This window comes from Schistocerca americana, chromosome 4, assembly GCF_021461395.2.
Source record: "Schistocerca americana isolate TAMUIC-IGC-003095 chromosome 4, iqSchAmer2.1, whole genome shotgun sequence".
Classification (NCBI taxonomy): Eukaryota; Metazoa; Arthropoda; class Insecta; order Orthoptera; family Acrididae; genus Schistocerca; species Schistocerca americana.
The window spans coordinates 220,548,863-220,571,822 of NC_060122.1; the positions used below are offsets into that span (position 1 = coordinate 220,548,863).

Consider the following 22,960-nt stretch of genomic DNA (forward strand, 5'->3'; position numbering starts at 1 on the left):
GGTCTGCCATCTATGGAGAATGACATGGAGCAAAGACAGTGTGGAGGAGATTGCTGCATTGCCAGGGGCAGGAGCCCATGTAATGGCGTAGAGTGGAGATTGTAGGCAGGTGCAGGTACCTATTGCTGCTAGGAGGAATGAACAGAATGTTGTGTAGTTAGCCGATAGCAACTATGAAGAGCTGAAGAATTCATGTTACTGCAGCCTATGGAAGAGGTTGTAGGTTAGTGAACTCATTTGTTGTTGTTGTTGTTGTTGAGAGACAGCTTGTTCTAATACCTGTGGAAGTAGAAACAATTTGTCACCACTTGGTACAGATGATACTCCAGATGTCTTACAGTGGTACCAGGGGCCAAATCTGGATATCCGCTGTACGAATGTGTCCACTTTGCTGTTTATGGCATGTTGCAGCATCTTAAGTGTGACCTTGGGTGTGGCCACATAGTCTAGAGATGGCAACCAAGCAGCAGTTCCACCAGGATCTTCCCAGCTATTGGCATTGATCTGAAGTTGCTAAGAAAGAATGTGAGAGATTCTTGTGTTGCAGTCTTGAATGTTTATGTCCACCTCAGAATTTGTTTGGAGGGAGTCTTGAATGTCCTTGCCCACCTCAGAATTTGTTTGGGGAATGCAGCAGAGAGGTGAATAAGTGTTGGATGATTTCAGAAGCTTGGAACTCTGCAAATAGAGCCAACACAAATAAGATCATTGCCTGTCATGGTGGTAGAGAAGATTGCTGTGATACATTCTGGACATAATTTCATAAGGAGTCGTCATTATCAGTGGCCAGAGAGTAGAATCCATTTTGCCCTGAGACTTTCATTTATGTGCTGCCACGTTGACCAGAAGTAAAGAGGATTCTTGCAGAGTCTAGACAGGATCAGAATCCAGTGGGATTTGCGTTTTGCATATAACAATAGAACTCCCAAGAATACTGACAACTGATCTCGTGGTAAAAACTATCCCCAGTAAACAGTTTTTGTGCAGGAACGGACATGCTCTGGCCAGCTTTTATGATCCTGACCAATTACCTTCCTTGAAACTGGATTGTCAGATGACTTGGTAGCCACACGATATTCAGTGATAGGTAGTTCTTCCAATGTATGGCAACGAGACTTGCGTATCTTGACAGAGATCTTTTTTTTTAATCTTTGGGTTGGGGTTAACCATTAAATGTGGCACTGTATTAACATGAATACAGCAGCTTGTGGTCTTACACAGAATATGATAGGAATATGCCATTCATTATACTGTTAATAAGTCATGTGGCAAAATACTAACATAAATTAACTCTAGAAGAAACCGACATGGGGGAGGATCAGTTTGCATTCTGTAGAAATGTTGGTATACATGAGGCAGTGGTGATCATAAGATTTATCCTCTAAGATAGGTTGAAGAAAAGCAGACCCCGTATCCGTATTTATAACATTTGTAGATTTAGAAATAGGTTTTGTAGCTATTGACTGGAATGCACTGACTGATTTTCTGGAGGTACTTGGGACAAAATACAGAGTGTGAAAGGTTATCTAAAACTTGTACAAAAGCCATGCTGTAGTTAAAAGATTCAGTGGGCATGAAAGATTGGCTGCAGTAGAGAAGGGAGTGAGTAAGTTTTGTGGTCTAACCCCCCACCCCCTGTTATTTAATCTGTATATAGAGCAAGTTTAAAGGAAACTAAAGGTAAATGTGTTAGGGTAGTTACAGCTCATGGAGAAAAAAAATAACATTGCATAGTAAAATCCCTTTTTAATGTATCTCAGGGAACCAAACTATTTTTTCCTTAAATAGAGTGTTGAGCTCCAATATGCTAATTACTTACCCATTATCAGAATTTCGAAGTTTTTAGGCCTTGTAAAGCAGTCACATGTAAAATCACCAATTGGTGTGTCATTTTAAAGGCAGCATCCAAAATGAAGAGGAAATTGTTTATATTCAAAAGTTACTATTTTTAGTTAATGCCATAGACAAAACATGACTATACAGAAAGGGAAATTCTTAAATATTATCATTTATTTTGTGAAGTAAAAATTGAGAATTTTAGTTCACCATTTCCTGCTAGTATAGCATATTGAAAAGAGTTGTTACTCTAACTCAGAGATAACCAAACTTTCTTCTCGGTGAGTTGGATGATTGACAAAATGACAAGTGAGAGTCACATCATTACAGGCCAGAATAAAAGCTCCATGGAAAAAGACTAGAAACTAAGTTCAGCATTCTGTGTTAACAATGAGTGAATGGTAGGGATTGCACAAAAGACAAGAACAACCAACATATTTCCTTAGAGAAAAGTTAGTAAAGAATGCGAAGTTAACAAAAAATAGTTACACCAGACCTAGTGTGCACATTTCCGAATCTATCAATCTAAGCAGTAGGCAACTGTTAGTGAGATTTGTGAAACCAACATGTGGCTCTCAAGATATCTTCAATTGTTTTGTTCAGTTTTGCTGCATCCAATCAAGAGAGTTCCTTTCAAATGTTCATCACTCAACCTCATTCTGTGTGCTGACTTCACGTTCTTCATTTTTTTAAATGTTTGCTCACAGACATAAGTTGCTCTTGAATACTGATGCCATAACAACAGCAAATTTCTTCTGTTTTGGAAACTCAGCATCACATAAGCAGTGGTAAAATTCAGTTTTCCATCTCTGTTCTTCTCAACAAGTCCTTTGCTAGCAAATCAATAAGCTCCGACTGTACCTCAACTAGTATGTCACCAAGTTTACACTCAAATGGATTCTGGAACAGAAGAATGTCCCTCTTCTCACTGGTTTGATGCTACTTGCCATGAATTCCTCTCCTGTGCCAACCTCTTCATCTCAAAAGTAGAACTTGCAACCTATGTCCTCAATTATTTGCTGGATGATGTATTCCAATCTCTGTCTTACTGCACAGCTTTTTGCCCTCTACAGCTCCCTGTAGTACAATGGAAGTCCTTCCCCGATGTCTTAACAGATGTCCTATCACCCTATCCCTCCTCCGTGTCAGTGTTTTCCTCGTATTCCTTTCCTCTAATTCTGCACAGAACTTCCTCATTCCTTACCTTACCAGTCCACATAATTTTCAACATTAGTCTGTTGCACCACATCTCAAATACTTCGATTCTCATCTGTTCCAGTTTTCCCACAGTCCATGTTTCACTATCATGCAGTGCTGTGCTCCGAACGTACATTCTCAAAATTTCTTCTTCAAATTATGGCCTATTTTTGATACTAGTAGACTTCTCTTGACCAGGAATGCCCCTTTAGCCAGTGCTAGTCTGCCTTTGATGTCTTCCTTGCTCTGTCCAGGATTGGTTATTGTGCTGCCTAGGTAGTAGAATTCCTTCAGTCATCTACTTCATGGACATCAATCCCAATGTTAAGTTTCTCGCTGTTCTCATTTTTGCTACTTGTCATTACTTTCGTCCTTGTTCGATTTGCTCTCAATCCATATTCTGTACTCATTAGACTGTTCATTCCATTCAGCAGATCATGTAGTTCTTCACTTTCAGTCAGGTTAACAATGTCATCAATGAATTGTATCATTGATATCCTTCCACCTTGAATTGTAACCCCACTCCTAAACCTTTCTTTATTTCCATCATTGCTTCTTTGATGTACAGATCGAACAGTAACAGCGAAGGACTACACCCCTGCTTTACAACCTTTTTAATCTGAGCACTTCATTCTTCGTCGTCCATTCTTATTATTCCCTCTTGGCTCCTGCACAAATTGCTTACCCCTGTTTTTCTCAGAGTTTTAAATATCTTCCACCATTTTATATTGTCGAACGCTTTTTCCAGGTCAATAAATCCTATGAACTTGTCTTGATTTTTTTTTAGCCTTGCTTCCATTGTCAACCACAATGTCAGAATTGCCTCTGTGGTGCCTTTACCTTTCCTAAAACCAAACTGATCATCATCTAACACATCCTCAATGTTCTTTTCCATTCTTTTGTATATTATTCCTGTCAGTAACTTGGATGCATGAACTGTTAAGCCAATTGTGTGATAATTCTCACATTTGTCAGCTCTTGCAGTCTTCGGAATTGTGTGGATTATATTTTTCTGAAAGTCAGATGGTATGTTGCCACATTCATACATTCTACTCACTAATGTGAATAGTCATTTTGTTATATCTTCTGGTAAACCTTGCGGGATGTAAGGTCGTGGTCCATGAAACTCTTCAGCTCCTGACGTTTCGTCCAGTGCTTCGCTGGACATCTTCAGAGGGGTGTTTCTCCTCCGGTGAGTCTTGCCGACTGACGGGTCGGACGTCTGAGAGCGACTTATGTATCGTAGAAGGTGGGCGTGACCAGAGTTACACGTGATATGCAGAGATAACCTTTGTCAGAGATAAAACTTAACTATCGATCGTAACCTTGTCACGGATAAAACTGTCTAGCAATTCTGTAGTGCTACTGTCCAAATATCACTAAGTTTCATGGTCTCTTCTTTCCGATTAAAATTATCCCTATGTTTATATATTTCAATTGCTTCTCTACAAAGCCGTGGGTAATAGTTCGTCGTCGTAGATAAAATTTTTGTTTCGGAAAACTTCACTTGATGATTTCCTGGCTGAAAAGCGTGTTCTGCTACAGCCGATTTATCTGTTTTTCCTAATCGGCAAAGACTTCTGTGTTCTTTTAACCGTGTATTTACGCTTCTTTTTGTTGTTCCAACATAAACTTTACCACATGTACACGGAATTTTATATACGCCACTGGCTGATAGAGGAGCGCGTTTATCTTTTACAGACCGAAGAACATGACAAATTTTCTTCGTTGGTCTAAAAACAGGTCTAATATCATGTTTACTTAAAATCTTTCCAATCTGATCCGTTACTTTCTTTATAAAAGGGAGAGAGACTGTATTCTTCCATCGTTTTTCGGACTTGTCCTTAAGCTTTTTGTTGTTTGGGTGCAGAATTCTGCTTACTTCTTTCTTTGAGTAGCCATTTTTCTCAAAAGCATGCTTCAGATGTTTTAATTCGTCGTCTAGATACTCCGGCGTGCAAATCCGTCTGGCTCTGTCAACGAGACTTGTAATCACACCTCTTTTTTGTTTTGGATGGTGGTTAGAGTTTTTATGTAAGTATCTGTCTGTGTGCGTTATTTTTCTAAAAATCTGTTGTTTCAAGCTTCCATCCGTCTGTCTCATAACTAAAACATCCAAAAACGGTATTTTGTTATCATTTTCTCTCTCCATGGTAAACTGGATTCTTGGATTTATATTATTAAGGTAATCAAAAAATTCGCCTAAGGCTTCTCTACCATGTGGCCAGACCACAAATGTATCGTCTACATACCGATACCAGCGGGATGGTTTCTTATCTGCTTTTTCCAAGGCTGACTGTTCGAATTTCTCCATGTAGAAATTAGCTACTGCAGGACCCAATGGGTTACCCATTGCTACGCCATTAAGTTGTTCGTAAAACTCATTATTCCACTGGAAATGACTGGAAGTAAGACAGTGTCTGAAAAGAGCAGTCAGATCTTCTGGAAAAATATCCGTTATAAAATCCATAACTTCATTAACTGGAATCATAGTAAATAAAGATACTACATCGAAACTTACTAAAATATCTTCAGGAGTCAGAATTAAACCTTCAATTTTCTCTATAAAATGACGTGAGTCCTTTATATATGAATCCGTTTTTCCTAAATATGGTTGTAAGCGAGTTGTTAGATATTTTGCTATTTCGTACGTAGGAGAATTGATAGCACTAACAATCGGTCTCAGAGGAAGGTCCTTCTTATGTACCTTGGGTAGGCCATAGAGTCTAGGACACATAGCTTCAGTCTTCAATAAAGCTCTTTTTTCTTCTTTTTGAATAGAAGTGGCCGATTTTATCAAATTATTTGTTTTCCGTAGTATGCTGGCTGTAGGATCTTTCTTAAGTTTTTTGTATTGCCCTGCCGTTAAAAGATTCAAAATTTTGCTTTGATAATCTTCTGTATTTAAAACGACCGTAGCATTCCCTTTATCAGCAGGAACAATCACTATGTCTTCATCTGCATTTAAATCTCTCAGAGCCTTTCTTTCGCCATTGGTTAAATTACTTTCCAGAGGTTTACTGCGGCATAATACTCTGGTGGTTTCGATCCGGATTGCATTTGCAGTTTCTTTGGGGAGAGTACGTATACCTGCTTCTACATTTGCAATAATATCCTCAACAGGAACTTTCGGAGGTGTTATAGAGTAGTTTCCTCCTTTTGCAAGAACTGAAATTTCGTCTTGAGATAAAACTCTGTCTGACTTATTAATAACAGTTTCGGACATCACTATATTATTTGTAGTTTCTGCATAAGTTTGTAACTTTTCGAACTTCTTCTTATGCCTTCTAGTAGTCGTTTCCATCATGGTTTCCATAGTTCGAAATGTAAGGCAATCTATTTTATTCCATAGGGCTCTCTGTATCTTACTAGCAAGGAATAAATGTAACTGCAGTAACTTACGGTCAACATTATCCATCTCTCGTCTTGTATAATGTATCCTCTCTCGAAGTAGTGCTGCTTCTGTATAATCAAATATCCGATGAACGCGGGCTGTCTGGAACATCCTCTTCAACTTTAGAAAATTCGGTATGGTAGACGAATCCCTACAACGCAACAAGAATGTTAAAGTACAAATTAAATGCGCTCTCTTCTTACGTAAAATTTCCAGGCGTCTAACTGATTTTGAAAATTGCTCCCCGTAGAGTCTTCTGATCATAGTATGAAGGCTTTCACGACCGGATGAAATATCTTCTGGTAAACCTTGCGGGATGTAAGGTCGTGGTCCATGAAACTCTTCAGCTCCTGACGTTTCGTCCAGTGCTTCGCTGGACATCTTCAGAGGGGTGTTTCTCCTCCAGCGAAGCACTGGACGAAACGTCAGGAGCTGAAGAGTTTCATGGACCACGACCTTACATCCCGCAAGGTTTACCAGAAGATATTTCATCCGGTCGTGAAAGCCTTCATACTATGATCAGAAGACTCTACGGGGAGCAATTTTCAAAATCAGTTAGACGCCTGGAAATTTTACGTAAGAAGAGAGCGCATTTAATTTGTACTTTAACATTCTTGTTGCGTTGTAGGGATTCGTCTACCATACCGAATTTTCTAAAGTTGAAGAGGATGTTCCAGACAGCCTGCGTTCATCGGATATTTGATTATACAGAAGCAGCACTACTTCGAGAGAGGATACATTATACAAGACGAGAGATGGATAATGTTGACCGTAAGTTACTGCAGTTACATTTATTCCTTGCTAGTAAGATACAGAGAGCCCTATGGAATAAAATAGATTGCCTTACATTTCGATCTATGGAAACCATGATGGAAACGACTACTAGAAGGCATAAGAAGAAGTTCGAAAAGTTACAAACTTATGCAGAAACTACAAATAATATAGTGATGTCCGAAACTGTTATTAATAAGTCAGACAGAGTTTTATCTCAAGACGAAATTTCAGTTCTTGCAAAAGGAGGAAACTACTCTATAACACCTCCGAAAGTTCCTGTTGAGGATATTATTGCAAATGTAGAAGCAGGTATACGTACTCTCCCCAAAGAAACTGCAAATGCAATCCGGATCGAAACCACCAGAGTATTATGCCGCAGTAAACCTCTGGAAAGTAATTTAACCAATGGCGAAAGAAAGGCTCTGAGAGATTTAAATGCAGATGAAGACATAGTGATTGTTCCTGCTGATAAAGGGAATGCTACGGTCGTTTTAAATACAGAAGATTATCAAAGCAAAATTTTGAATCTTTTAACGGCAGGGCAATACAAAAAACTTAAGAAAGATCCTACAGCCAGCGTACTACGGAAAACAAATAATTTGATAAAATCGGCCACTTCTATTCAAAAAGAAGAAAAAAGAGCTTTATTGAAGACTGAAGCTATGTGTCCTAGACTCTATGGCCTACCCAAGGTACATAAGAAGGACCTTCCTCTGAGACCGATTGTTAGTGCTATCAATTCTCCTACGTACGAAATAGCAAAATATCTAACAACTCGCTTACAACCATATTTAGGAAAAACGGATTCATATATAAAGGACTCACGTCATTTTATAGAGAAAATTGAAGGTTTAATTCTGACTCCTGAAGATATTTTAGTAAGTTTCGATGTAGTATCTTTATTTACTATGATTCCAGTTAATGAAGTTATGGATTTTATAACGGATATTTTTCCAGAAGATCTGACTGCTCTTTTCAGACACTGTCTTACTTCCAGTCATTTCCAGTGGAATAATGAGTTTTACGAACAACTTAATGGCGTAGCAATGGGTAACCCATTGGGTCCTGCAGTAGCTAATTTCTACATGGAGAAATTCGAACAGTCAGCCTTGGAAAAAGCAGATAAGAAACCATCCCGCTGGTATCGGTATGTAGACGATACATTTGTGGTCTGGCCACATGGTAGAGAAGCCTTAGGCGAATTTTTTGATTACCTTAATAATATAAATCCAAGAATCCAGTCTACCATGGAGAGAGAAAATGATAACAAAATACCGTTTTTGGATGTTTTAGTTATGAGACAGACGGATGGAAGCTTGAAACAACAGATTTTTAGAAAAATAACGCACACAGACAGATACTTACATAAAAACTCTAACCACCATCCAAAACAAAAAAGAGGTGTGATTACAAGTCTCGTTGACAGAGCCAGACGGATTTGCACGCCGGAGTATCTAGACGACGAATTAAAACATCTGAAGCATGCTTTTGAGAAAAATGGCTACTCAAAGAAAGAAGTAAGCAGAATTCTGCACCCAAACAACAAAAAGCTTAAGGACAAGTCCGAAAAACGATGGAAGAATACAGTCTCTCTCCCTTTTATAAAGAAAGTAACGGATCAGATTGGAAAGATTTTAAGTAAACATGATATTAGACCTGTTTTTAGACCAACGAAGAAAATTTGTCATGTTCTTCGGTCTGTAAAAGATAAACGCGCTCCTCTATCAGCCAGTGGCGTATATAAAATTCCGTGTACATGTGGTAAAGTTTATGTTGGAACAACAAAAAGAAGCGTAAATACACGGTTAAAAGAACACAGAAGTCTTTGCCGATTAGGAAAAACAGATAAATCGGCTGTAGCAGAACACGCTTTTCAGCCAGGAAATCATCAAGTGAAGTTTTCCGAAACAAAAATTTTATCTACGACGACGAACTATTACCCACGGCTTTGTAGAGAAGCAATTGAAATATATAAACATAGGGATAATTTTAATCGGAAAGAAGAGACCATGAAACTTAGTGATATTTGGACAGTAGCACTACAGAATTGCTAGACAGTTTTATCCGTGACAAGGTTACGATCGATAGTTAAGTTTTATCTCTGACAAAGGTTATCTCTGCATATCACGTGTAACTCTGGTCACGCCCACCTTCTACTATACATAAGTCGCTCTCAGACGTCCGACCCGTCAGTCGGCAAGACTCACCGGAGGAGAAACACCCCTCTGAAGATGTCCAGCGAAGCACTGGACGAAACGTCAGGAGCTGAAGAGTTTCATGGACCACGACCTTACATCCCGCAAGGTTTACCAGAAGATATTTCATCCGGTCGTGAAAGCCTTCATACTATGAGTCATTTTGTTGCCACTTCCCCCCAATGATTTTAGAAATGCTGCTAGAATGTTATCTATCCCTCCTGTATTATTTAATCTTAAGCCCTCCAGAGTTCTTTTAGATTGTGATTCCAATACTGGATCCCCTATCTCTTCTAAATCGACTCCTGTTTCTTTCTTCTATCACATCGGACAAATCTTCCCCTCATAGAACCCTTTAAGGTACTCTTTCCACCTATTCGCTCTCTCCTCTGCATTTAACTGTGGAATTCCCGTTGCACTTTTAATGGTAGCACCCTTGCTTTTAATTTCACTGAAGGATGTTTTGACTTTCCTGTGTGCTGAGTCAGTCCTTGCAACAATCATTTCTTTTTCAGTTTCTTCACATTTTTCATGCAGCCATTTCTTCTTAGCTTTTGAGCGCTTCCTGTTTATATCATTCCTCAGTGACCTGTATTTATGTATTTCCAAATTTCCCTGAACATTTTTGTACTTACTTCTTTCATGAATAAAAAAATAGGAGTGCGGGTAAGCTACTACAAACAGCATAGTGAACACATTATTGTGGCCAAGATGGACACGAAGCCCATCAAGAGCTGCGTGGAAATTATTATGAGAATCGTGTTAACTTCTGCATGTGGGTGTTAAGACAGGATATTCTAAATGTTACATATATCTTGTTTAATGATGAAGCCACATTTACCAATCATCACCAAATGATGCATTATTGGTCTGTTGGTTACGTCAAGTGGAACGTCAGCATTAATGGAGTGTAAGCATGCAATGCGAGATAGTGAACCATCAGCTCAAAGGGCCCGTTTTTCAAAGTCAGAACACTGAACACGCACAAGTATTGCAACCTACTAACAGACCATCTTCTACGGATGCTAGAAGATTTTCCTCTGCAGACTAAGAGGAATCTATGGTGCCAGCTTCATGGATGTAAAGCACTTAGTGCACGAAGTACTAAAGTATGTCATCCCATGTAGGCTTTCACGGCCGGCGTCTTCATCAGTAAACACTTCCGGGCTAAGTTGCCGTAGTCGATCTGTAGAACTTCTTCTCCCTGACGTTTCGTTCTCAACTACGGAGAACATCTTCCGAGGTGAGTCGACGACTGGCTGCTAGGAGCTGGGGCCGCCGCTCATATGGAGATCATAGAGGGCGCCACCGCACGTCATGTGGCGTCGATGTGTAGCTTTCTCTGGCTATCGTCTGTTCTCTCGATTGCAGGCAATCGATTGTCACGTGATTGATGCAACGTCGACCGCCATATCTTGTCCAATTTTAATCCTTCTTCTTTACGATTAAAATTGTATTGATGTTTGTGGATTTCAATTGCCTCTCTATAAATACGTGTATAATAATGCGATGTCCTCGCTAGCATGCTTGTCTCACCAAATTTTATTTCGTGATCTCCATCCTTAAAAACATGTTCCGTTACTTCTGATTTGTCGATATGTCGCAAGCGACAGTTTCTTTTGTGCTCCGTCAACCGTGTATTGATGCTTCTTTTTGAAGTTCCTATATAAACCCTGCCACAACTAAACGGAATTATATACACCCCTGGGGTGGCTAGGGGGTGACGAGCATCTTTTGTTGATCTTAGGCATTCACTAATTTTCTTAGTAGGTCTGAAAATAGTCTCCACCTGAAACTTGGCTAGTACTTTCCCAATGCGACCCGTGATGTTATGGATGAACGGAAGAAATACTTTTCCAGCTGATGGTTGTTGCTGTCTCCTATTTTTAGGCATTTTTCTACTTGGGTGAAGTGCTCGGTTAATCTCGTTTTTCGTGTAACCATTTTTCGCAAAAGCCATTTATAAATGATTTAGTCCTTCTTGTAAGTAGCCTGGTTCACAAATATTATTGGCCCAATCCACTAGTGTTTTTATGACCCCCCCCCCCCCCCCCCTCTTTTGCCTAGGGTGGTGGTTTGAGTTCTTATGGAGGTAGCGATCAGTATGTGTACCCTTCCTGTAGACCTTATGGCCTAAGGTCCCATCCGCCCGTTTGATAACTGATACATCCAAAAAGTTAAGTTGTCCATTCTTCTCTTTCTCCATAGTAAATTTGATCTTTGGGTTGATGCTATTTAAGTGCATCAGGAAATCATTCAAGTCTTCTTCCTCATGATTCCATATTACAAAGGTATCATCCACATACCGATACCACTTCGAGGGACTTTTTTTGTCTGACTGCAGTGCTTGATGTTCAAAATATTCCATGAATAAATTCACAATTGCGGGGCTTAGGGGGCTTCCCATGGCTACCCCATCAATCTGTTCATAAAATTCACCATTGTACTGAAAATAGGTTGAGGATAGACAGTGTTGGAACAAGGCCACTATATCAGTAGGGAACATATCGGCTATATGAGAGAGAGCTTCATCAACTGGAACCATAGTGAACAAAGACACTATATCGAAACTGACAAGGATGTCATTAGGACCGACAGTAATTTCCCTCAATTTCTCAATGAAGTGTAGAGAGTTTTTTAATATGACTCTCAGTTTTGCCTATCTAAGGTTGTAACAAAGAGGCAAGGTGTCTGGCTAGTTCTTGGGTAGGAGCTCCAATTGCACTGACTATCGGTCTCAAAGGAACATCAGGCTTATGTATCTTTGGTAATCCATATAATCTCGGAGGATAAGCCTCCGTTTTACAAAGATACTTTTTAACTTCTGTAGGAATGGAAGACTGTTTTATCAGACGATTGGTGGCATTCAGCACAATCGTTGTGGGATCCTTTTTCAACTTCTTGTATGTGCTGGGTTCCAGGAAATCACTGATCTTCTTGCGATAATCCTCAGTATTCATTAAAACAGTAACATTTCCCTTGTCAGCGGCAACTATAATAACATTCTTGTCTGCATTGATCTCCCGCAGTGCCTTCCTTTCCCCTTGAGACAGATTGCTGCTGGGTGGCTTAGCTTTACGAAATATCCTGGAGGTTTCCATCCTAATTTCATCAGCAGAATATGATGGTAACTGACGAATTCCTACCTCTATATTAGCAATAATGTCCTCCATAGGAACCTTGGATGGAGTGATTGCAAAATTCCCTCCTTTAGACAGAACAGAAAGTTATTCCTTAGACAATTCTTTTTCCGATAAATTAATAACCGTTTGGGAATTGTTTGGAATCAGTGTTTCCTGTCGACCCTCTTGTAGACGATCAAACTTCTCCTTCTGCCTATTGGAAGACACTTCTGCACTAATCTCCATAGATCTAAATGTTAAACTGTCAACTTTGTTCCAATGACAAAACTGCATAGTATTGCTAATAAGTAAATGAAGATTTAGCAGTTGACTATCACATACCGCCAGTCCTCGTCATGTCTGATGTATCCGCTCACGTAGTAATGCCAGTTCCATACGAGAATAAATACGGTTAGCTTGTGCCGAATGAAACATTCTTCTCACTTTTAAAAACTTGGGAACTATACCGATATCATGACAGCATAGCAGAAAAGTGAGTGAGCAAAGTTGTTGACCTTTCTTCTTGTGTAGGTTCTCCAGTCGTCGTACCCTGGTTGACATTTCCTCCCCGTAGAGGCGTCGAATCATCCCATGTAGGCTTTCACCGCCGGCGTCTTCATCAGTAAACACTTCCGGGCTAAGTTGCCATGGTCGATCTGTAGAACATCTTCTCCCTGATGTTTCGTTCTCAACTACGGAGAACATCTTCCTAGCTGAGTCGACGACTGGCTGCTAGGAGCTGGGGCCGCCGCTTATATGGAGATCTTAGAGGGCGCCACCGCACGTCATGTGGCGTTGATGTGTAGCTATCTCTGGCTATCGTCTGTTCTCTCGATTGCAGGCAATCGATTGTCACGTGATTGATGCAGCATCGACCGCCATATCTTGTCCAATTTTAATCCTTCTTCTTTACGATTAAAATTGTATTTATGTTTGTGGATTTCAATTGCCTCTCTATACATACGTGTATAATAATGCGACGTCCTCGCTAGCACACTTGTCTCACCAAATTTTATTTTGTGATCTCCATCCTTAAAATCATGTTCCGCTACTTCCGATTTGTCGATATGTCCCAAGCGACAGTTTCTTTTGTGCTCCGTCAACCGTGTATTGATGCTTCTTTTTGTAGTTCCTATGTAAACCCTGCCACAACTACACTGCCTAAGGTCAACAAAAGATGCTCGTCACCGCCTAGCCACCCCAGGGGCATATAAAATTCCGTTTAATTGTGGCAGTGTTTACACATAAAATGACAATTGAGGAGCTACTTGATTGCGAAGTGGTGGCACATCAGTCACAAAAACTTTACAACAGCTGGACGAGCAGTGTGCTGACCACATGCTCCCATCCATATCCACGCTTAAGGCTGAGGATGACATGGCAGCCGGTCGGTACAATTGGGGCTTCAAGACCTGTTTGGACAGTGTGTGTGTGTGTGTGTGTGTGTGTGTGTGTGTGTGTGTGTCATAAACAAATGCAGAATAGAATCTCTAGTAGATGAGATGCAAAGTCTCCATTATTTTAAAAGATGTGAACACTAACTCATTCCCATTCTAGTTCACCCATTCAGTGAAAGTTTACGTAGCTTTCAGTTTGAATTAAAATTCACAGTGTTACCCTACTATAAATCGACTTGACATCAAAAGGGAATACAAGGCAGCTGATAAGGATAATGTGGTGGGCTGGCCCAATTCACACACAGGCTGCACTTATACAGAATTTACACATTTATTTAAGAGCATCACCGAGCTGTAATTTATTTACTGTGCAGAAAAACTCTTTGGCTTCATAAAGTTTTCTTTGAATACAGACAGACTATTTTGACCCAAAAACAATTTTATCAAAGAATTTAAATAGTAGAAGCTTCACGAAGAGAAAGCTTACCAAATCCCAAAGCTTTTGTATCCTTTTGAACACGATTGGATTTACAGATGTTTCTGGTACTTGGACCTATTTAAACAGATTCTAACCTTGCACAGGGTGTGGCCCCCTTAGTGTATATCTTAACTCAGAACAAGTCAAATTTATGTTAAATCGAATGTGTATCAGAGCACTTATTAATATCACACAATCATAACTTTAACCATGATAATGAGCAACTTGTGATAACGCACAACTGATGTAACACATTAATAACATATCAAGTAAATTCAGTCACATTAAAAATTTACAAAATGAATCATATAATAGTTAAGCTAAAACTACCTTAGGGGCTTTACTTCTTTGCCAAATACTTCGTTCACTCATAGTAATTCATTGTTGGTCAATCGAATGTTCAGGTTACTGTATGATCAAAGGATGCATGCGTTAGCTAAAGTGAAATGACATTGTAGCAGTTCACGTTGAAGGTATAACACAGTGTAAGCACAACGTCTGAATCACTGTAGCAGCTCACAGAATATTCAAAAGGATGTGATGAAGTAAGTTTAAATACAGTTGACAAGTCAAACTGACAAGACTAACCAAATTCAAACTATAACTTCAGCCAGCATTCCCCATTCGATGAGTAATTCTGTTGCAGTACACACCAATTGAGAAGCAGAGTGCAGTCATAATACATGCTGAACACATGATATTCCCCACATTTTTTAGACAATTGCCACAAATTGTGCTGACCGCTCTTGTGCTCTCCTGCACAAAATTTCGTCAGACACACGCAGTTGAAGCACCAGCGTCCAACAGTGTCCACATGACTCACTCGCCATTCACTGCATGCGCCACGCCAACCTCAGGGTTCCATGTATCGAACCTTCCCCGCGGAGGGGGAGGGGGTGGGGATTTTCCCTCTTGTGGTTGGCATAGCAGGAATACAAAAATGTATGAACAACCAGTACAACATGTTTAGGAAAGGTTCATCTACATTATCTTTCATATGTGACCGTATACATAGAATATTAATGAAATTAGAGAACAGATAAAGAGTGGCACATTTGTTCTTAGATTTTTCATGTTCATATGAACTGGTACTTATTAGACTGGAACGTTAACAGCATCAGAGAAACAGCTTAAAGTCTCTTAGTCATACCTAGATAACTGACATTTGTTTCTACAAATGAAGCAATAAAAAGCTAACACATTTAATAAGTACAGCTCTGTTTGAGCTCTTGTAAAGTATGGTGTGCACCAATGATCAGTACTGCGGGTTCAATTACTCATATTATACATAAATGATCTACCCATTGTGCACAACAGCGAATTACTAAACTATGCAAATTGTTGTTTGCTGAGGACCTGTGGAATCATCGGGCACAGAATTGTTCTGGCTTCTTACATGTATTGAAAAATTACTTCTAATGTACTTGACTAAGCTTTAAGCTTTAGTAAAACTAATCTAATGTGCTTTCAAATAGACCACCAACCTGATAGAAAGCAGTGGTCCATTGTGTCTGACGGTAGTACAGCAATAGAGTTGGGCAATACAGCTGACTTCTGTCTTGGAGACATTGTATTAATCTTTTACAAAAAAATTAATAGTAGTATTAGCAGCAGCAGGAGTAGTAGTAGTAATAAAATAATAATAATAAGAGTAATAAAAAAATAAGAATTGAATATTTTCACAATTTGTGTTCAAGTCAACTCAAATATGCAGAGACTTGAATATGTTTTATTGTCCTCTGTACACTGAGCTTTGCAATCTGCACAGCCATAGAAAACAGTAACAACACATTCCTTGCCAACTGGTTTGTCACATGTTGCTCACTCATATGAACTTTTCCTTTCTTTGTGAGATTTTTGCACCTGGCAGTGACAATGACTTCCACCTACATCTCATTTCTGTGTAATCTTTGGCAGTTTCCACTATGAGCTTGAGAAGGTTTCTTATTTGTTTGTAGCATTCATGCTTGCTATATCTAGAATATTATAAAAAATATCAACAAACCATTGTCTTCACGCAATTTCATTGAATACTTGCCAGTCATATGGGCAATAATATCTACTCCTGACTTAGTTTCATTCTACAGTGACACTGTCAGGCTCTGACCTCATAACAGTCCCAGTTTGTAAATCAGGATGCAGAGAACAGAATTATTAGCTTCTTTCATGAATTTCTTTGATACACTGTGTGGATCGTATCAGCATTCTTGAAAGTTACACATAGGACCTTGCGAGCTTTCTTCATGCACTCAGGCACTTCAATTCTGGTTTTGTTCGTTGTACCAAGCAAGCAAGCTTGTTTGGTTTTTTCCAGATGTCATGCTAGTGAAAGTGAGGTGAAGAAGTTGTTGGAAATAACATTCCTTCCTTTATTTAGATCTTTACCTATAACTTTATTCACTACAAATTCATTAAGATGTTCACAACTAGGACGAGTTTCATATTTACCAATGCATGGGAAAAGATCTAGTATATATTTGGAATGTTTACCGACAGTCATCCAGCATTTCTACTCATACTTGTCGTGTTTTGGAGCCTTGAACTGAGTGAACTGACAGCTACACATGAATGGAGCAACTGCTTACCAGAACAAATGTATGGGCCAGGAGTGTGCAGACTCGGGCAGCTTGCTATGAATCTCTCCAATACGTCTGACATGAGAATAGACTTGTCATATTTTAGTCGCCGTGACCATATCAAACTCAAAAACCCGGCAGAACATCATCACAGACTTGTTAAAAAAAAGTCCACCTCTTGTTGCTGCATTTCTAAGAGTTGACAGGTGTTGGTTCACGTACTGCCTTTTTAGTATTATGTTGTCTCTCTTGGTCCTTTGCTCACATACCCATGTTTTGTTCAGGATCATTTCACATTCTTTTCACCTATCAATTTGCCTCGTAGACTATTTTGTTGTGTGCTATTACAGTTCAGAACAATTGAGAAGGTTTCGTATTACAATAATTCTCACATATCCAGTAAATAGTGATAGCTACTGAAGTGCTGACTGAATTTTGGAGTTCATTTTCCTCTTTGCCCCTACACCAGCATACACAGTTGAGGATTTACTTTGTTGATGAGTTCTACTGTAGTCTTATATCATTCTTTTCTGTCATGTATTTTTGGTTACATTATTTGAAATTGGTTTTTCAGTGGATATGATCTGCTACATACTACAGTTTTACAGATATTATTTTATTTTTACACTTTGTTGTGGTTCACATGTTTTATCTCTTATTTGCACAATGATAACCAAGATATTAAGGCTAATTTCAAAAGTTTGCTTTGAGCAATAATGTAGAAATTTTTTATTTATTTTGTTTCAGATTGCTTTGGAAGGTTTACGGATCAGTATCCCACCAGGGATTTCATCACATCTAGCTAAATTGATTAGAATATGTATGAATGAAGATCCAGGGAAGAGGCCAACCTTTGATATGGTTTTGCCTATTCTTGATAAAATGAAACGATAATTGGCACATCGTCTGTTTTACAGCACATGTTCAAGTGTACACCCTATTCAGAATTACTTTGTGAACAGTGGCAGATTCTTTTCTGTCTCAGTCATTGTTGCTGGGTTGTGCGGATAAGGCATAGCATCTAACATACATTGACGACAACCATGTTAGCAAAAATTGTGTCACAAAATTACTTTAGTTACTCAAGAAGACAATACAAAATTATAGCATAGCTCCAGGTAACATAATATTCACCAAATTTGGAAGTGGATATGCAGTTGTGACACTAAAGTTTTGATAGCAGTGTTCATATACAGCTGCAATGCAGATGACTTTTATTTTGCAGCAGTTCTATTGTAACAAGGTGCCACAGTATATCACAAAGAAATTTTGAGTAGGACTGAATAGCTGTGGGCTGATACACACAATATTGTGTGTGTGTGTGTGTGTGTGTGTGTGTGTGTGTGTGTGTGTGTGTGTGTGTGTGTGTGTGTGTACACAGGGGGGGGGGGGGGGGGGGGTTAACTTTTATTCAAATTTGACACAGAGGATAGAGATATAAGAAGTGAGTGCAGTTTCTTATTATTACATAACCATAAGGTTTCCTAAGCATAATTGCAGAAAGTGGCTTCTTTATTGGTGCTGCTTGTCAGTGATGTTTATCACTAGTCTGATAATAGTGCCTTATTGTACCATAGGTGTATGCCATTGATAGCACATTTATGAAACAAACTACCTAATTTTGCTTAGCATTTTAGAATTTATATTGCAAACACTGCCATGTATTTTTAGATCTCAGAAGGTGAGTTCTCCAATATAGAAAGTTGATATGCCTTCCACCATACACTTTTCATAGTTTCTATATGAAGTGCCTTGTTTTTGAGGATGTGTTTATATTTACATATCAATTTACCTATGTTGTATCAAGAGACTAATCAAATCTTATGATAAAGAAGGAGCATATTTTTGTTGTTTAGACTTCCATGTACAAACTGTTTACTAGTAAAGACAGTAATATCACGTATTATATTTTAAAACTGGATGTCGAAAGAAATGCGCACATTCTTGTTCTTCCCATAAGTGCCTAATTGAGTGTAACTTAGTACACACAGAAGGCTTGCCAGTAGTCTTATTTTATCATAGTTTTGTCAGTATTTTGTCATTGCTTTTTGTTTTTTTATCATATTAGAATCTCATAAGTTCTTTGTTTATTTAATAATACTCATTTCATTGGTAATGTCATTAACATTTGTCATGCACATAATTCATTTGAATATTTGGATGCACTGTCCTAGTGTCAGCATCAACACGTGATATTAAAGAATAGCAGTATTTCGGATTGTGGAAATGAGGAAAGGCAGCTGCAGGCACATGGTGCAATTTTATGAGCAGTTAATTGTGTCAAACATCAATCAGCTGCAAGTGAGTGGTTGCCTTTTCTCGATTTTGTTTGATGTTTCAGATAATAAAATTGTATGGTTACAGAATATGGACACTTACAGAACCATAAATGCTATCTTCTGTAATTTTCTTACAAAATGAGGCATCTTTTCAGTTATATTACACACAGAGTGTGAGTGTTTTTTAGTCTTGATTTATTTCATCCCCTGTGTTCCTTTTACACTTCAGTCAACAATAAGAGTCAGTAACTTATAGGTTGATATTTTCCGTAATACACAATTTCCTTCAGAAGACATGTTGCAGAAGCTGTTCTGTTGCAGTATGAGAGGTAGTCATTTCATGTGCTCCAAGAGTTTTCACTGCTGTTGTTCATTAAGCTGTATCGCACTTGAAACTGATTTATATTATTCACATTTTTTACTAAGTTTATATTTGAGTGGGTCATTTTTCAGTCAGAATGTAGATGCCCCTGTACGGTGCTACCTAATTTGTGTTTGAAATGTAGGGTAGCACTAGGACGTTAAGTATAACATCTCTGTAAAAATGAAACTCCGTTAAATCTTTAGAATACCCATTTTTTTCCTTCCTCTCCTCAGCTGTGGAAATGGGACTTCCTGAGACAAAAGGCAGTGCATGTTACTGCCTCTTATGCTATGATATCCAGTCACTGAAACTTCTTCATGTCCTTAATACAAGAAGATACATATTTTCAGATATTTTCAATTGCATATGTGTGTGCATTCTTGATAAGTAACAGATCTTAAGTACAATGTTAAACTTACATAAGAATTAAATATTGTGTTTGTTGGTACTTAGATTGTTGCACTTTGGTTTCTGTTTAAGAAGCATTACGAGCTTGTGGCTGATATTTTATTTGTCCATGAGCTGATTTGTTTCATCATTTTGTGAGAGAATGTTTAAGTAAAACAAGAGTGATTTTGTGTAACAGTAAGAAACTCGAAAATAAACCTTTTGTTTTTAGTTTCAAGTTATTTTTGTATGCTTTTCACATTCATTTTTTGTATTACATTTTAAATTTCATTTTGTGTTTCTCAAGGCTAAATCCATAGCAGTTCTGTAGTGGAATATCTTACTCATTAAAAGAGTAATTGCTTTACTGAGCATTTGTGACAAATTGAACCATGTGCTGGACTAAGACTTAAATTTGAAATGTCTTTTGTTGGATGTGGAGGATTAGATGCAGTCCAGCACATACTTACCTGATGTCAAGGATATTAATTTCAGCCCATTACACTGGTAAACACATGTTGGCTCTCTTGGGAATGTTTGCTGTTTTGTTCATTTTTTCCTAAAATTACTCAGTATCTGCTGCCCACATGCTTGTGTGAAATTATATGTCAGCATTTAGGCAGCTTGCATTGATTGTGTGGAATCTCAAAACGTTGCATTGTAGCATAGCATGTGACATTTTGAAAATTCTTATTGATGGAGATATTGGTGTAGTTCTGGGTATCTTGTGAAGATTGTACGTATAATTTGTCAAATTTCGTTCCACTTTAAATGGCTATTTTTTGTATCTAATAATGTTTATTTCGTTTTTGTATTAAACTCCCTATCTTTGTGTGAATTAGCTGGAGTATTATAATCTTACTTTTGATGTTCTATTTTTATGTTGTTGTCTATAAAATATTAATTTATTAATGAAGTTAATTGCTTGAAGAGATGTCTTTATGTTTCTATTTGAAAACACATAATGTATTACCATTGTAACATTTAACATAATTTTGAAGTGTATCATTTCATTGTTATTGTGGATATTAGTTATTACTATGGATTTGTGATGAGTATATTTCCCTCAGTATTTAAACACTAGCCAAAGCTGTACGAAAATTAGACTTATTTTGGGTGAAGAGTGTAGCATTCTGTGGAATCTTACGCTTTTTTTTGGCCCCCATCTATTAATTTAAATTACCTTTGGATCTTTTTATTGACATAGCACAATAAAATAAGGGTTCATATATGACAACATGCATTACAAGTGATACTGTGGATTTCGTAGCTTACAAAGGCTCACTTTTTAGTTTTTCTCCAGAAGCCATGTTTGTTAATTTTTTTGTTACAATTTCAAAGTGGAACATCTAAGAAATAAGTAGAACTTCTGATAAATACTGATTGTGAACACAGATACTTTGTAACCAAGCTAACCTAGTGTTAGCTTTAAACTATATATTTCAAAATCATTTCCATAGTAAATACACATTTAAACTACATGTAATCTTCATTTATTTTAGTTCCTTACATTGTGTGTAGTATCTTAAAAATGGATCCAAATCCCAGAATGGGAGTTAATTCCTGTTTGTTGAGAGTAAATATTGCAGGCACAGTGTCCACGAAACTTATGTCAGATAGAATTCATAATTTCCAAGCAGTACTTCAGACTACACGGTTAAGAATTGGCAATTAGAGCTAAGTTCTGGCAGAAACTAGTTAATACTCTGTTACTTATAGTACAAACTTGTTACCCAGCCAAAATATCAGTGTCCTCAAGAAGGCAGTTTTGTATACTTTATTGGAGAAATTTTAATTTTGCTCTATAGTATGTATTACGCTTTGTAATTTTTTACAAATTGTAAATTTATGATTCACTTCTGCTTATTTCGTAACAACATGCTATTCAGAGATGGTGTAGAGGAAAAGCCCATTGTAAAGGAGAATGGCACACCTTAAGAACTCAGTGCAGAAGATGATGAGATATAGTATATGAAAGCAAGAAAATAACTGAAGAAGAAGTAACACAGTCAAGGTTGGGCGCAGCAGGTGGGTCCTTCTCATCCTGGTGTCAGAGTGACCTAACCTTCCTTTTTAACCTTCCCCAATATAGCCCTGTCTTTTCCCTTAGGAGAGAACTATTAGCACCAAAACAAGGGTAGTGTATGTACTCTTACTTGTGTGTATTGGCAGTACTGACATCTCTCTTAGGCCTGCCACACACATTCCAGTATACCTGTCAAGTAAACCTTCACAGGTATACTAGAAAGATATACCTGTGCAGGGTGGGGCACACACATGCTATGGTAAACCGGATGATTTTAACTCAGTCAATTGAGAAATGGGGAGCAGGCAAGAAGACGGCGCAATCGTGTTAGTCAGTTTGTTAGTGGCCATGAAGTGTAAAAAGAAGCAAAAACAAAAAATGTGGTGTAAAGAATGGCTGACAAAGAGAAATGAATACACTCATATGAGATTAGTAAAATATTTATGTTCAGATTACTGTAATTATTTGCGGACGAATGAAGACGCCTACCAAAAACTATTGTCGCTTGTGACTCCTTTAATACAAATGAAAAATACAGTTATGAAAACTTCTATTTCTGCCCATGAAAGACTGACAGCTACTCTGAGGTTTCTTGCAATGGGTCGATGGTACGAATGTCTCAAATATTCTGCTATAATACCACCCCAAGCTCTTGGCAAAATAATTCCAGAGACATGTGACACCACCTACAGTATGCTGAAATGAGTGTATCTTCAGGTATGTATAACAGATACACACATTTTTTTATTCTTAGAACTCTTTTTACTATTCAAAGACAAAATTTTAACTGAGGCATAATAATGAACAACTCATGAAATTAGAAAACTAATTGAAAATTTGGTAGTATTCATCAATTAAAGCCATAGAAAAATTGAAAGTACCTCAAAAATCAAATATTATCAAAGGTAGCTAAGAAAGTACATGGTGAGTGTGGA

The 22,960-nt window shown here is 38.1% G+C and overlaps 1 protein-coding gene across 1 annotated transcript in view; it reads left to right on the plus strand.

Moving 5' to 3' along the window:
* Positions 1–18,358, plus strand: part of LOC124612650 (integrin-linked protein kinase) — a 50,648-nt gene extending 32,290 nt beyond the window's left edge. The window contains exon 9 of the mRNA XM_047140957.1: positions 17,717–18,358. Within this exon, the coding sequence (XP_046996913.1) occupies positions 17,717–17,863 (147 nt within the window). The 3' untranslated portion in view covers positions 17,864–18,358. The remainder of the gene's footprint in view (positions 1–17,716) is intronic.
* The last annotated feature ends 4,602 nt before the right edge of the window (positions 18,359–22,960 follow it).